This window comes from Prunus dulcis, chromosome 4, assembly GCF_902201215.1.
Source record: "Prunus dulcis chromosome 4, ALMONDv2, whole genome shotgun sequence".
Classification (NCBI taxonomy): domain Eukaryota; kingdom Viridiplantae; phylum Streptophyta; class Magnoliopsida; order Rosales; family Rosaceae; genus Prunus; species Prunus dulcis.
In genome coordinates this window covers 722,459-738,691 of record NC_047653.1, presented here as the reverse complement: position 1 = coordinate 738,691, position 16,233 = coordinate 722,459, and the positions used below count along the sequence as shown (strand labels likewise).

Genomic DNA, 16,233 nt, shown 5'->3' with positions numbered 1-16,233 from the left:
GTAGTCCTCCCAACCCAAAATGCAAAAAAAAGGAAGAAAGAATAGGATATATGTAGGCATATAAATAGTTCTTTTGGCCGACATTGTATGGCTTTTTGGTGTCCAATCTATATGCCACTATGAACGGAGCCAAACTGTTGTGCAGAATGAGATGCCTAATTAATAATTTCCTTCCCACACTCAATCCCTCTCTGGGAGAAACCAGACCACTTCTAGTATCTGCCTCCTTGTATTGCTAATTACTATTTACCCCATTTCTAAGGTGACCGATCGATGAAATGGGTTAATAACTCAAGTGATTAAGAGCAGTTATACATGCACCTGTTTGAATTCCCTCATTCATCTCCCAATGATGAATATGATCTTTAACTCACCGATCTTTATCTCCCAATGATGAATATGAGCCTAGGCTCAGAGAGTGGCTCGGCCTACTTGGTTGGTGGCTTCAGTCCAATTCGATGGGTTGGTCAACAAGGGCTTAGACTCAAAAAAGGAAATTGAGTGAGGTACTGCTCACAAGTTCGGAAGTCAAGTATCTGTGAATCATGCCTAAACGCAAAAAATCCAAAGATTCTGGGTTGGGTTGTTGCAGCTGTGCCTGGGTTCATAGTGTTTTTGTTTTTTGGTCTGATGTGGTTCTTGGTGTTTAATGCGGATAAAATCAACGTTTTGTGCCGTGTACAACGCAACAGAAAGCTCCATCTTTATCAAATGCTTTCACAATTGCAAATTCTCAACTCAATGCCAAGCCAAATTAAAACAAAAAATATGCTTTCCAATTGAAATTCTCCAGCATTTCACTAGTAATTTTGTCTTAATTTTGAAGGAAAATGCCTTTTTAGTTTCCAAAAGTATTTTACAGAATCCACCCACTCCTTGGAAGACATTGTACACATGGAGCAAACAGTACAGGTTCACGTTCTTAATACCTACCTGGTACATATATATAGCTAATGACCAGACAGCAAATTATCATGGTGCTGCTGGCTATAACTTCTGGATCACAACCGAATTGGAAAGCCCTGCCTGCTCTATTGTTTGAGTCGGGTCATTCAGGAGTTTGGGAGGGAACCCCATAATCTGCAGCTGATAACTCCTCGGACCCTCTGGCCTAGATGTGTCAATGAAGGCGCGGATGTCACTTATGGTATGGTGGTAGTTAAAATGTGCAGGCAAGCGGGTCCCATCAGCCAACCTAAGCTGAACCGACGTTGATGGCAACATTTCATCCACAACCAGGCCAACGGATGGGGTTGGAGCAGTGTTTAGAGGAGTCGATGCAGTTGTTGGCTCAGATGCTACTGGAGTAGAGCTGCTACCTAGAGTTCTTCCCACACCCTGAAATGGAACACGGCGCTTCACTGGTTCCTGCAAGAACAGAAATATCAATGATTGGTAAAAGTAAAAATGTTCCACTGGCCTTTGATATCAGGCCATCAAAACTCGAATGCATTTGCAGATATGACTTCATATTGGAGAGCCTTCAACTAGAATACTACTGAATGGGAGTGTACAAAGTATATCTTAAAGAGAGAACTCACTGGGCATTTCTCATTCCTCCTTATTAGATTGACATGAACTGAGGTACTTCTATCTTCAGGTTCCAACTCTTTTGGACATTCAGACTTTTTGATGCTCTGGGTTGAGACACAGAATGATTAGATAGAAAATGTCATTTCTGACAATGGTACAATACCATGAAACAGAGCAACAGCAACCCAGCGCTTACGCCAGGGTAATTTGTTGTCAATAATAAAGATGAACATATACATATGCAGAAACAATTCATCCATGAGATCACAAGCAGAGTTATCACATTAACTAATACACAAGAATGCACTGTGCAAGCTTATTGTACAGAAAATAACTTTAAAGGACAGTAATAATCAATCTCATCCAAAACAATTGAACCAATAATCTACCGGTTTCTTTCTTCTTTTTTATTTCTATGAGTCACACTTCCATGGCCATTACCTCTAAGAAAGATGCATTTTCAGGATCATCCAACGGCCTCAACGGGCCATCATTTATGGTAAAACCGTTGGACCAGAAAATGATGTTGTGAACAACAGTCTCGGGCTGCTGAGGAGTAGATTGTACAGTTTCCCCAGAGAGTAATCTACCAGTTCCAGTAAAGCTTCTTGAGCTTGAAGATGCACTAGAAGGATCAAAAGGCCCCTCTACAGCTCCCAATTCCCTAGCTTGATCAAAAATCGAATCCACGTCATTATTCTTTGAAGGATCCTGGACAAGCATTCCGCTGCCAAAATTGTAATTACAAATGTTAGAATTTCTTTAAACATTTAAAGCTAAACATCAGCTCTTATTACTGTTCATTTCTGTAAGACAGAGCATTAAAAATAATAAGAGTTTTTTGAAAAAGAGCCACAAGGATACTACCCATGTAGCCACAAGGCAATATAGACAAGGGGGGAGAACCAGTTTTAGCACATCCCTTGCACATTTAGTATCCATTCACCATCACCCTCCTCTAGGAACTAAGTTACCAATTAACTTACAGCTGCTTCCCATAAATCTCCCTTTCATTTCATAATATCATATGCCCCTCCAAATATGTTTCCTAATGGAACCCAGACTCACCATTAGGAGTTCCACAACAACCTCAACCCATCTGATGAAAACAGAAAATAATGGCAATGTGTCCCACTGTCAACCAATTGATGTCGTTAAGTGTGAGTACAGGATCATAACAGTGCCTCCTTTTCTTTACCAAAACATACAAAAATTCAGTTTTCTACGTTTTATTTTATACAATTGGCAAACAAGCATGAACAAATGAACAATTTGCCAATGATAAACATAAAAAACTGTTAAATTCAAAGCTTAGCATGTTGGCTATTCAGTGATACAAACAAACCAAAAAGAACAAGAATTTCATAAACCCCATAAGAACAGAATCCGAGAATCGAAAGAAATGTTTAAAAAAAAACAAGAAAAAAAAGTCTCAAAAGAAAGAGAAGGATGGACCTTTTCTCGCCACCAGTGTAGTATTCCTGGGGGCCATCCGAGTCACTGTCCGAGTCGGCAGACCTCCGGTTCAGATCGGAAAGTGTCCGAATTCCTCCGATTCGACTTTTGGGCGCTTTCTTGTCCTCCGACGCCATTGCTGCTATCTCACCAGAGAGAGAAACAGAGAAACAAAGAGAGAGCGATCTTGATTCTTGACTTGACTGATCAGCTAATGTGTGCGTCCGTCACTTATAACTTTCAACGCTCTTCAGAAGCGCGTGTTCAAGATTTTCCAAACTTGAGATGTGATAGGATGAGGGCGGTCTCACCGACTGTTTACTGAGCTCTCCTAGTTTTGACTTTTAACTGTTTAACTTGGTGTGACATTAGTTACCGTGGAGTAAAGTGTATAATATAATTGTAAATTTGCTTATTTACGTAAAACCAACAAAACGTCAACCAAACGGTGCATCGCTTTTGCTTTTCCGTAGTTGAAGAAGATCATCGCACAAACGAAACGAGGCCCCGATAGTGATAATAATGGCATTTCAGACCGGTCGAACCAGACCGCCGAACCGGAACGCACGCAACAACGAGGGCCGTCAGAATTACGCCTTTGATGCCGGGCTTTTATCCGGCGCACGCCCAAACGTAGCCGATCGCGATGATGAAGATTCTGACGTGCAGTTCAGCTCTGACTCGGAGAGCTCCTCCGACTCGGATGGCGAGTCGACGCGGTTGTCAGGACTCGCGGCGAGCTTCCGAGTGGTGTCCGATTCGCTTCTGAGAATGGAGCAAACAGAGCTGGAGATGGCCAAGGCAAGGGAGGGTTTGCGGTTGAAAGCGGAGAAGCAGCGGGTTGAGCTGGAGGCCGAGTTGACTCAGATGCTGTTGCAGACGCAGTTGCAGGTGGCGTCGTTGGTTTCGCAGCAGAGTCCGAGGCGTAAAAGGAAGCGAGTTGAGGACGCAGATGAGTCGCTGTTGCCGTCCCCGTCGTCATCAATCTCCCAAAGGTATGGCGGGTATTATGTTTGCATTGATTGAAGTTGTGGAATTTGAGAGTGATCAAAGTTTGTTGTTGTTGAATGCAGGGAAGGAGCTTTGGTGTTGAGCCTTGTTCAATGCAATTTGCTATTTTAGTAATTTCACCGCTAATAATGGGGGTGGTTTGTTTATTTCATTTTAGCTCCAGCTCCAAGCCTCTAAAATGGAGGCAGTGCTTCACATGCTTGTGCCAGCCTGTCTTACATTTCAAGGGGCACATTCATGCTTGTACTTACTTGATCACTTCTACTTTGATTATATAAAATTTTGGATTTTGACCATATCTACTGCTGCTGTTTAAGAAAACCTCTGATAATTAGACATCATATAAATAGGGAACTACCAAAAAGGGCATGGGATGTAGGAACTTTTAATCAACTAAAAGCTTGGGCTTCTTCGTGCCAGTCTCAGAAGAACTTTGGGGTTTTCCTTGTGCGGAAGTGGGTAGACCCTTGAGTCGATTCAGAGCACTGTCTAAGTATTGCTGCAGAGGCGGAAGAAGAATGCTGCCTTGCTCTCCTCCATCTTTGGATATTTGTCCACGGATTATCTATCAAATTCAAAACCATGAATTAAGATAAGCTGTTTGTAAAAACTTGGATGAAGATAATTCTTTACCTTTGATGCCCACGACCGCTCAGCTTGTTGACACACATCTCTAATATCCCTTCCAGACATTCTGAAAAATGGCACGGCAAGGGACGATTGAAACAGTGAAGCAAAAGTCAGATCTTTCTACTAGGATTAAAAGAAGCTTTCCGTGTATTGTTCTCTTAGGAGGTTAGAATGGTATGTCCATGCACATGGTGATCAAAAAGGGGAAATAAGGTAAGAAATTTTTGTATGTCAGGGCCTATGTAAAACTTACCCCTCTGTTGCTGTTGCCAATTCATCCAATTCAGATTCAGTCAGGTGCTTTGCATACTGAGCTGCTATTTCCTTACGATTTCGCTGATCAGGGAGGTCGAACGTAATGATTGAATCAAACCGGCTGCACATTATTGATAAAAAAGTGGGCAAACAATTGCGGCAACTTAGGGTACTACTATCATCCTCTAAGCAAGAAAATATACCTAATCATGGCCGGATCGAGGTCTTGCTTTCTATTTGTTGCAGCAATTACAACCACTTTCTTATCTTGTTCAAATCCATCAATCTGCATGGGAGGAGTATGTTTAATAAGGGCATCACTTTCACTATAGTTTCTTAACAGTATGAGTTTTTTACTCTAATTACTTATTTTTTTAAAAAAGTTTGCCACAAATCACTTGGAAGTTGGAGTCACTGTCTGGATCAAGCAAACCCCTGTTCCAGGGCATGCTCTATCTAGAGATAAGCCTTTTCTGTAATTCTTAAAGGGGAATATTGAAGCTTTGCTAAAGGTTTGTTTTCAACATTACTGTAAAGCAATGAGAATCCAATTTCACCTGTCGCAGTAAAACTGATAAGACTCTCCGTGTGGCTTCGTGCATGTCACTATCACGTGAAATAGCAAAAGAATCAACCTGAAATAGAGTCAATATATCAGGAAACAAAGTTATCCCAAAACAAACCACAGAATATAGAACTGCAGTCAAACCATACAACAACATATTATCAGTCTCAAAGAAATATCACAACACTTGGATGAATATCCCTAAGACCGCCACTAGGCATTAATTGCTTCGATTACCTCATCCAGAAAAATGATAGCACCATCAGGGAGTTGATTTGCAAGTGAAAAGACTCTTCCTAATAGTCGTTCACTCTCACCATAGTATTTGGACAAGATAACCTCAAGAGGCACATATAGCAATGGGACGCCCTGCAAAAACAGGTGACTTAGCATGCCAATAGATAGACAAATAAATAAATTAATATACCGAAAAATGGTAGTGCCTAGAAGCTCACCGCTTGATTAGCAATGACACGAGCAGAAGATGTCTTTCCTGTACCTAAAATTGAACACACATTCTTAATAAGTGTGCCAAATATCAAAACTAATGCATTTGCATAATTCTCATAAGTTCCAAAAGCAGGCATGTGAAAACCCAAGTCTATTTGTTTTGGTAATTCTATTGGCACCCCAAAAAAGGGTTCAACACACCCAAGTTTTGACAAAAAAAAACTCAGGGCAAATGTATCATTTCGAATTAGTAAAATGGACCACGATTTAGGAAGAAAGAAAGAAAGCCAGTTCCATGGTTGGCTTCTTTTCTAAAGTGTTTTGTTTTGGGAATTTGCGCTCCCCATCATCTGAAGTAATTAAAGTATTGCCCTAGCACATTAGTTTTCCATTACCGCTATGATGAATATTATGCTCTTGTGTAGAAAAAGTTTCCAACCAATGATAAAAAAATTTCAACAAGGACCAAAATTCTCTTGACAGAATGACAAACAAGAATCAGGGATACATAAAATGATCGATATCAGTATGTCAATGCCAAATAAAGCAAGTTATTCAGGTTTGATAGGTGCACCTGGTGGACCTTCAAACAGTACAGCTCGAGGTCTATTTGATTCAAATTTACGACGAGTCCCACGGGCAATATCATCATATGTTTTAGGACTAAGCAGAGCCAACAGTATAGTGTCTTCTATATCCCTACACAATGAGCAGCAGCAGTTGAATATTGGAAAGAAATGAATGCACTCTCATGCATATACATAAATGCACTTATACGTAAACAATCTAACCACAAACCAACCACACGTGCTCTCGTTCGTAAGTGTCAGAGTAATTTAATATTAACACAAATGATTAAACTCAGCCAGAACATCAAAGTTACTGTGACTCTTCAAAGAGATAGCAAAGGCAATTATGATTTCATACAAGAAACAATTCCATTTTCATAATTAATATTAGGTACAACTCAGTGGTGAATTGACTGCTTTCCAAGGACACGGCCTCAGTTCAAGTATGGACCCTAACACCCCAAAAAAGAATTGCAACAAAGTTAAATCGCATTTCAGTTCAAGCATTGACTGCTTTACTTACCGTTTTTGCTGATCATATCCAGCAATATTGTCCCACGAAATCTCTTTGCTAGAGGAACTCACATGGGGTTCATTAATTCCATAAATTCTCACTCCCATAGACTCAAGACTGGCTATTAATTTCTCTGAAGGCACTTGTGTGGTATCTTCTCTCGGTCTTCTTTCCAAAGCACTGTTTTGCCCTAACTTTGTCCCAGCTAATTGTAAAGCAGCCACCAAAGCATCAAGCTCTTGGAGACTCAAGCTCCCCTCCTTCATAAATTCAATGTCCTGCAATATTTTATGCTGACTGATATGAAAATTTCATAGCCCACCCCTTCTTCACCTTTGTGCTATTGGAGCACCACAAAATAGAACAAGAGAAAATGCAATATTTTCAAAAACTGCATAAAATAGAGACTTACAGCTTTATCTGAGGGAGTAATTACTGAGCGGAATACAAGGATGCGCAGATCTCCTTCATGTTTATTCACATCTTTTAATTCCCCTACATCACTTCCAGTTTCCTTCTTTTTTTCTGGGCGAGTTAGCATTAGTTGCCAAGCAACTCCACTTACATAGTTCACAAGAAACAGAATATTTAGCACATTATGGTTCACGCAACTACAACTAACACTAAATGGCTCAAACAAATGCAACATAACGTTTAAGCTAAATCTGATAGTTAGAGTTCAGAATACAATAATAGAACCAAGAATCAATGGTCTAAGAATACCTGTCCCAAGCACGTAACGACATATCTGAACCACCACCATGTTCTTCTACCTTTAGTCCAAGATGAGAAGCAATATTTGCAATCAGTTGTGAAGCTTCACATGCTGGAGGAATTTGGAACTTGATGGAAACCTATACCCATTGGAAGCTCGTATCAACACTGATTTGAAAGAGTTCTATGCATGGATTCTTTTATGAGAACAAAACCACATATAATAATTAATAAATCCTACAAGTAGATGAACCCTTTATAAATTGAGAATTCAAAATATGTGATTATCAGGCATGCCTCAACGCTTAAGATATCAACTTCAGAAACCATGAAGGGTAACGACAACCAAGAATGTTATATTGGTAAGACTTTCTTTCCTTCTATTAATGATGTCTGTCCCGACTTATAAAGACCCATCACAACCGTCTTGTCAACAGAACAAAATCATATTTACCAAGTAGTTTTCTGAAGAGGACACTGCATAATTAATGATAAGACCTTAGCATGTGTGCATGTTCGTGTCTAAGCATGTATTAAACTTCTAGACATGTAAAACTGTGGCATTTCAATTAAGTGCAATAACCTTTTGTCCCTTCACAGCAACAGTAAACTGGGGATAAGAACCACGTCGAATTCCTTTACTTTTGAGCAAGTCTTCAATTTTCTGTCGTTGTTTCTTGGCAATTTCCTCCAGGTCCACATGACTTTCAGTTGCAGGAGACTCAGCTGGCGAAGAGGGCTTGGAAATATCCAGCACAAGTTAAAGAGTAAGAATAGTAAAATTGGTCGAAGAATGATGATCCTACAGAAAATAGATGCACATGTACCTCCTCCGCCGCATCTGCATAAGCCACCTCTATCCCTCCAACTCCAAGCAAACCAGCCAACGCAGCTGGAAACATAAGATTACGTCCAGAACCATTCGGGTTGGGCACCTGAATTTCAGATGCACTGGAATGAAATTGATGCTCAAAAGCCCCTGGATTTGTCAATTATAAGCATCAATGTGTAGCGAGATGCATAGGCACCGAAGAAATTAAACTTATCCAATTCAAACTAGAAATAAATGAACAGAAGCACCAGCATCCACAATCAAAATGGTAGAATCTCAAAATCTTTAAATTAAGTAAAATTAAACAGAAAATTATGAGTCTAAAGGAGAGGAGAGAGCTATACGGTGATAGAGAAGGCGAGGGTTTAGAAGGTCACGTGAGCGAACACGAGGACGAGGGTTTAGGGTTTGGGAAGGAGTGGGGATTGACCGCCAATTCCGATTCCGAGCTGTTCTAACCACCAGTCGCAAAATGGTCATAGTGTCTTCTGTCTCTAAGTATCAGCGTAAGCTTTGTGAGTAATTGGTGCCGAGAAGTTTTGATCGCTGTGTGTTCGTTTTCCTGAGTAAATGTGGCGCGGAATGCCCACACACCTACCCAACTCAAATATAGCCAGCCAGCCAGTCACCAAACACAGACCGCCGATATTATTCTATTCTATCGCAGCGCCAGAAATCTGGGTTTTTAGTTTATGAGCTGTTTGTATAAATACCACAGTGGCCCGTCTCAATTATGTGGCCCAATCTTAATCTGGTCCAACGTTTAGGCCCCTTATTTTACGCCAATGTGTAATAATACTTTTTCTCATTATTAAAAATTCACATTTGAATTTATTTAAAGTCTCGTTTGGTGGTGCGGTAGACCGACAACAGTTCAACATATCATGTGGTACAAGTCTCATTTAGAGCAGTGTCACTCATAAAAACTAGCTTTGATTAATCTACAATCCAGTTTAACTTGGATCCAATTCAACCCGAGTCACCAAACGAGACCCAAAGATCTCTCTCTGCAACTTTGAGTGAATAATAGGTTGGCTCGAGTTCTAATAATAAGTCATCAATTTGGAAAGGAGGACCACTTTTTTTCATCATGGACAATTATCAGCATTATAGCAACCTACAACTTAAACTTGTAGATAGGAGGATTTGGAGGAGATAGTTACTATACCAACAAACAAGCAACCAATTACTGTACCAACAAACAAGCAACCAATTACTATACCAACAAACAAGCAACCAATTTTGTGAAATCTTTAAAAGCCACACCGCTTTGTTTTCCTCATTTACCCTTTCATTTTGTGATGAAGGCAAGTAAAAAGGCCATCACTTTCCTGATTGCTTGCATTGCACTTGCATGTATTTTGCATATGCAGTCAAGCTTCTTAAGTCAACAAGGCATATGCTGAATAGAGGGAAGTCCAGAAAGTTCACACTAATAGACCTGATTACGTAGGGCTGCAGTCCAGAAGTAAATCAACAAACTAAAACATCAGATAAATAAAATTACACAACCAAACCAACCCATTTGCTTCTGCTAAGAAACCTACTTTTTTTTTAATAGAAACATTTTTATTCAAATTGTAAGGATCAAAACAAGACATTTAGACTGTAGATAAACGAAAACACTAGCCGAAGAAACAGACACAAGGCCACTCAACACCTAAACTAGCCAAACCAAACATAAGACGGCCCCTTAAGATACTACGGCTAGCAGATTGCGCATAATTGAAGGATAGGGCACATCCTTAAAGGCAATGGAAGTTGATGCCCAAAGGGCAGCCCAAAACTTCACTCTATCCCATAACTCTGCCACTCCCACTCCCTTATAATCCTCAAAAATTCTCCTGTTACGTTCCAGCCATAGGTTCCAAACCACTGCCTGCATCAGACTACCCCATAGAATTTTTGCCTTCTTTCCCCTACCCAAAGCATCAATTCTGATGGAAAAAAGTTCAAAGCAACCTTCTGGTATTACCCACACCGTATTAACTTCCTGCAATAATGTTTCCCACAACTTTAGGGAGAAAGGGCAATGAAGAAGGAGATGGTTCACGCTGTCCCCTGCCATATTACATAGAGCACACCAGTGAGGGCTCATGCACAAATAGGGACAACGTCTCTGTAAAGTATCCCCAGTATTTAGTTTTCCCAACACCGCTTGCCACACAAAGATCTTAACTTTCAGAGGAGTCTTGGCCTTCCAAATTTGAGTGTACGGGGGAAAGATCTCCCCCTCACCACAATTCTGAATATGAGAACAGAAAGAATGACAGGTGAATAGACCAGAGGGGTCAAACTTCCATATTCTCTTATCCAATCTGGAGGTGAACAACCTCACACCCTCCAATAGATCCAACAATCTAGCCACCTCTGTTATCTCCAATTCATTGAGATTCCTTCTGAACCCAAAATCCCAGCTGAGAAGGAGCCCATCCGAGCTCGCAAAAGAAGAAATATTGTGGTTTTGCTTCCTGGACAGATTGAAGAGTCTTGGGAACACCTCTTTCAAAACACCACCCCTGCCCCAGTCATCTTCCTAGAATCTGACCCTAACTCCACAACCTACCACAAAAACACAGCCTTGAAGAAACAAATTATAGCCGCTAGAAATGTCCCTCCAGGGGCAGCGGCAAGATCCCCGAGTCGCAGGTTTAGCATCCCACCCATTTGTATCCATTCCATAAATACTTCTGATCACTTTATGCCAAAGAGCATGAGGTTCATTAGGAAACCGCCAAAGCCATTTTGCCCGCAAAGAAACCTACTTTTCAATCTAATTACATGTAGAAAAGATATCCTTTTCATATTATAAATATTTTTTCCGGTTCTATTCGCCAGAGAGAGGAGAAGAAGAAGATTATACAAAATCAATCAACCATGGACCCTCGGAAATGATACAAAAATAAGTTAAAAGTTGAAAGACGATTAATATTACTTAATACACCTTTGTAGTGAAAAGGCGGTGCAGATTAAAAAGATTACAACCGGCGCCACTATCTCCACCGTGACCACCGCCACCACTGTGGTTGTACGGAAGTGAGTAGACCCTTGAGTCGATTCAGAGCACTGTCTAAGTAATGCTGCAGAGGCGGAAGAAGACTGCTGCCTTGCTCTCCTCCATCTTTGGATATTTGTCCTCGGATTATCTATCAAATTCAAAACCATGAATGAAGATAAGCTGTTTGTAAAAACTTGGATGAAGATAATTCTTTACCTTTGATGCCCACGACCGCTCAGCTTGTTGACACACATCCCTAATATCCCTTCCAGACATTCTGAAAAATGGCATGGCAAGGGACGATTGAAACAGTGAAGCAAAAGTCAGATCTTTCTACTAGGATTAAAAGAAGCTTTTCGTTTATTGTTCTGTTAGGAGGTTAGACTGGCATTTCCATGCACATGGTGATCAAAGAGGGGAAATACGGTAAGAAATTTTTGTATGTCAGGGCCTACGTAAAACTTACCCCTCTGTTGCTGTTGCCAATTCATCCAATTCAGATTCAGTCAGGTGCTTTGCATACTGAGCTGCTATTTCCTTACGATTTCGCTGATCAGGGAGGTTGAACGTAATGATTGAATCAAACCGGCTGCACATTATTGATAAAAAGTGGGCAAACAATTGCGGCAACTTAGGGTACTGTACTACTATCATCCTCTATGGAAGAAAATATACCTAATCATGGCTGGATGGAGGTCTTGCTTTCGATTTGTTGCAAAAATTACAACCACTTTCTTATCTTGTTCAAATCCATCAATCTGCATGGGAAGAGTATGTTTAATAAGGGCATCACTTTCGCTAAAGTTTCTTAACAGTATGAGTTTTTTACTCAAATTACTTTCTTTTCTTTTTTTCTTTTTTTTTTTTTAAAGTTTGCCTCAAATCACTTGGAAGTTGGAGTCACTGTCTGGATCAAGCAAACCCCTGTTCCAGGGCATGTTCTATCTAGAAATAAGCCTGTTCTGTAATTCTTAAAGGGGAATATTGAAGCTTTGCTAAAGGTTTGTTTTCAACATTACTGTAAAGCAATGAGAATCCAATTTCACCTGTCGCAGTAAAACTGATAAGACTCTCCGTGTGGCTTCATGCATGTCACTATCACGCGAAATAGCAAAAGAATCAACCTGAAATAGAGTCAATATATCAGGAAACAAAGTTATCTCAAAACAAACCACAAAATATAGAACTGCAGTCAAACCATACGACGACAACATATTATCAGTCTCAAAGAAATATCACAACACTAGGATGAATATCTCTAAGATCGCAGCTAGGCATTAATTGCTTCAATCACCTCATCCAGAAAAATGATAGCACCATCAGGGAGTTGATTTGCAAGTGAACAGACTCTTCCTAATAGTCGTTCACGCTCACCATAGTACTTGGACAAGATAACCTCAAGAGGCACATATAGCAATGGGACGCCCTGCAAAAACAGGTGACTTAGCACGCCAATAGATAGACAAATAAATAAATTAATATACCGAAAAATGGTAGTGCCTAGAAGCTCACCGCTTGATTAGCAATGACATGAGCAGAAGATGTCTTTCCCGTACCTAAAATTGAACACGCATTCTTAATAAGTGTGCCAAATATCAAAACTAATGCATTTGCATAATTTTCATAAGTTCCAAAAGCAGGCATTTGAAACCCCAAGTCTATTTGTTTTGGTAATTCTATTGGCACCCCAAAAAAAGGTTCAGCACACCCAAGTTTTGACCAAAAAAAAAAAACTCATGGCAAATGTATCATTTCGAATTAGTAAAATGGACACAATTTAGGAAGAGAGAAAGCCAGTTCCATGGTTGGCTTCTTTTCTAAAGTGTTTCATCTGAAGTAATTAATTTATTGCCCTAGCACATTAGTTTTCCAATAGCGCTATGATGAATATTATGCTCCTGTGTAGAAAAAGATTCCAACCAACGATAACTTTGTCTTCAACAAGGACCAAATTCACAAGTTTTTGACTTGATACTTCTGTACTTTAATGAATCATTACATTCTCTTGACAGAATGACAAATAAGAATCAGGGATGCATAAAATTAGGGAGCTGATTTCCCACTCCCTTTTTCTCCACTTACACTCCCTTTTGTTTTTTAATATCATTTAATCAATTTTGTTATTTTTTGTTCTTTCTCTTTCCTATTCTACCCTTACCCTACATTAATTTCTTTTTACTTCCCTTTTATATCATTTCTTCTTTCTTTTTACTTTATTTTCACTTGCTCTCATTTTTCAATATTTTTTTGGCTTTTTTTTTTTTTATATGGGGAAGTGTATTTGAGTCTCACTTTGGCCCCTGAAACTCATTTTGTCTCACTTTACTCCTTTTTCCACAAATATATGTCTCACTTTGTCTGGATTCTGGCAAGGCCAACAAATCCCAACTCCCTGCCTTCTTCTGTTTCTTCACCCAACAGATCAAATCAAACTAAGAAAATCAACTTCCAAGAAATAAAATCATAAAACCATACCAAGTAATCAAAATAATCATTTCAAAAACCAACCCACCAAACCAAATCATACCCAAGTCCCAACCATTCTTGAGCCACCCAACTTCCTCTACACACCCAACATCAGTTTCACTGCAGCCCCCACCCCAGTTCAACCACAACATCCTTCCAACCACCATCAAAGCCACCCCCATCCAATCCCTCACCCCATCACCCCAAACCCACCCAAGATTAATCTCCCCATCCAAACCCCCACTGTGTTAACTAATCAAAATCAATAAAAAAATTGAAAAACAAACCCAAATCTCAAGGAGAGTGACAGAGAGATTGGTGGGTATGGAAAAAGAAAGAAAGAAAAATGGAGGAAGAGAGCAGGTGGTGGCTGGGGTTGGGTGGGGACGGTGCCAAGGGGAGGGTACTGGTTGGGCACAACACATGAGGGGTTGGGTTTTTAATTTTTTAATTTTTTCTCTTTTTTATTTTGATTTTGAAAATTGAAGGTATATATATATATATATATAAAATAAAAGTGAAGTAAAAAGAAATTAATGTCGGGTAAGGGTAGAATAGGAAAGAGAGAGAACAAAATTAATTAAAAAGTATTAAAAAATAAAAAGGAGTGTAAGTGAAGGAAAAGGGAGTGGGGAAATCAGCTCCCTAAAATTATCGATATCAGTATGTCAATGCCAAATATAGCAAGTTATTCAGGTTTGATAGGTGCACCTGGTGGACCTTCAAACAGTACAGCTCGAGGTCTATTTGACTCAAATTTACAATGAGTCCCACGGGCAATATCATTGTTTTAGGACTACGCCGAGCCCACAGTATAGTGTCTTCTATATCCCTACACAATGAGAAGCAGCAGTTGAATATAGGTAAGAAATGAATGCACTCATGCATATACATAAATGCACTTATACGTATACAATCTAACCACAAACCAATCACACATGCTCACTTTCTTAAGTATCAGAGTAATTTAATATTAACACAAATGATTAAACTCAGCCAGAACATCAATGTTCCTGCGACTCTTCAAAGAGATAGCAAAGGCAATTATGTTTTCATACAAGAAACAATTTTGTTTCTCATATTTAACATTAGGTACAACTCAGTGGTGAATTGACTGCTTTCCAAGGACACGGCCTCAGTTCAAGAATGGATCCTAACACCCCGAAAAAGCATTGTCACAAAAGTAAATCGCATTTCAGTTCAAGCATTGATTGCTTTACTTACCGTTTTTGCTTATCATATCCAGCAATATTGTCCCATGAAATCTCTTTGCTAGAGGAACTCACATGGGGTTCATTAATTCCATAAATTCTCACTCCCGTTGACTTAAGACTGGCTATTAATAGCTCTGAAGATGGCACTTGTGTGATATCTTCTCTCAGTCTTCTTTCCAAAGTACTGTTTTGCCCTAACTTTGCCCCAGCTAATTGTAAAAGCCACCAAAGCATCAAGCTCTTCGGGACTCAAGCTCCCCTCCTTCATAAATTCAATGTCCTGCAATATTTTATGCTGACTGATATGAAAATCCCATTGCCCACCCCTTCTTTACCGTTGTGCTATTGGAGCAGCACAAAGTAGAACAAGACAAAATGAAAGATTTTTAAAAACTGCATAAAATAGAGACTCACAGCTTTATCTGAGGGGGTAATTACTGAGCGGAAAACAAGGATGCGCAGATCTCCATCATGTTTGTTCAGATCTTTTAACTCCCCTACATCACTTCCAGTTTCCTTCTTTTTTTCTGGGCGAGTTAGCATTAGTTGCCAAGCAACTCCACTTACATAGTTCACAAGAAACAGAATATTTAGCACATTATGGTTCACACAACTACAAATGACGCTAAATGGCTCAAACAAATGCAACATAACGATTAAGCTAAATCTGATAGTCAGAGTTCAGAATACAATAATAGAACCAAGAATCAATGGTCTAAGAATACCTGTGCCAAGCACGTAACAATATATCTGAACCACCCCCATGTTCTTCTACCTTTAGTCCAAGATGAGAAGCCATATTTGCAATCAGTTGTGAAGCTTCACATGCTGGAGGAATTTGGAACTTGATGGAAACCTATACCCATTGGAAGCTCGTATCAACACTGATTTGAACGAGTTCGATACATGGATTCTTTTATGAGAACAAAACCACATATAATAACTAATAAATCCTACAAGTAGATGAACCCTTTATAAATTGAGTATTCAAAATATGTGATTATCAGGCGTGCCTCAACGTTTAAGA

General features: G+C 39.6%; 3 protein-coding genes and 1 pseudogene across 5 annotated transcripts; 1 reads left to right on the top strand and 3 right to left on the bottom strand.

The window, feature by feature from the left end:
• Positions 1-754: 754 nt before the first annotated feature.
• LOC117626002 (plant UBX domain-containing protein 4-like) lies at positions 755-3,430 on the bottom strand. The gene is made up of 4 exons (XM_034357614.1): positions 2,989-3,430; positions 1,975-2,260; positions 1,542-1,637; positions 755-1,368 (listed from the first exon to the last, which is right to left on the bottom strand). Exons 1-4 carry the CDS (start codon positions 3,123-3,125, stop codon positions 988-990), a joined length of 900 nt encoding a protein of 299 aa, XP_034213505.1. The 5' UTR covers positions 3,126-3,430; the 3' UTR covers positions 755-987.
• LOC117626003 (uncharacterized protein At4g22160) lies at positions 3,422-4,295 on the top strand. Its single transcript, XM_034357615.1, has 2 exons — positions 3,422-3,983; positions 4,062-4,295. The coding sequence occupies exons 1-2, from the start codon at positions 3,511-3,513 to the stop codon at positions 4,108-4,110; spliced, it is 522 nt and encodes a 173-aa protein (XP_034213506.1). The 5' UTR covers positions 3,422-3,510; the 3' UTR covers positions 4,111-4,295.
• LOC117626001 (katanin p60 ATPase-containing subunit A-like 2) lies at positions 4,270-9,203 on the bottom strand. 3 transcript variants are annotated; one of them, XM_034357613.1, is made up of 14 exons: positions 8,873-9,202; positions 8,524-8,675; positions 8,280-8,435; positions 7,706-7,836; positions 7,395-7,542; positions 6,992-7,260; positions 6,474-6,598; positions 5,905-5,942; positions 5,687-5,818; positions 5,442-5,519; positions 5,088-5,170; positions 4,883-5,005; positions 4,633-4,693; positions 4,270-4,564 (listed from the first exon to the last, which is right to left on the bottom strand). In XM_034357613.1, the coding sequence occupies exons 1-14, from the start codon at positions 9,006-9,008 to the stop codon at positions 4,385-4,387; spliced, it is 1,812 nt and encodes a 603-aa protein (XP_034213504.1). In that variant the 5' UTR covers positions 9,009-9,202; the 3' UTR covers positions 4,270-4,384. The 3 variants fall into 3 exon arrangements, 2 of the variants coding, with proteins under 2 accessions (XP_034213504.1, XP_034213503.1); XM_034357612.1 differs by having other exon boundaries at positions 5,905-5,948; positions 8,873-9,201; XR_004585476.1 differs by lacking the exon at positions 4,270-4,564 and having other exon boundaries at positions 4,883-4,965; positions 5,905-5,948; positions 8,873-9,203.
• A 758-nt stretch (positions 9,204-9,961) lies between these two features.
• The window catches only part of LOC117626000, a 7,406-nt pseudogene continuing 1,134 nt past the window's right edge, over positions 9,962-16,233 (bottom strand).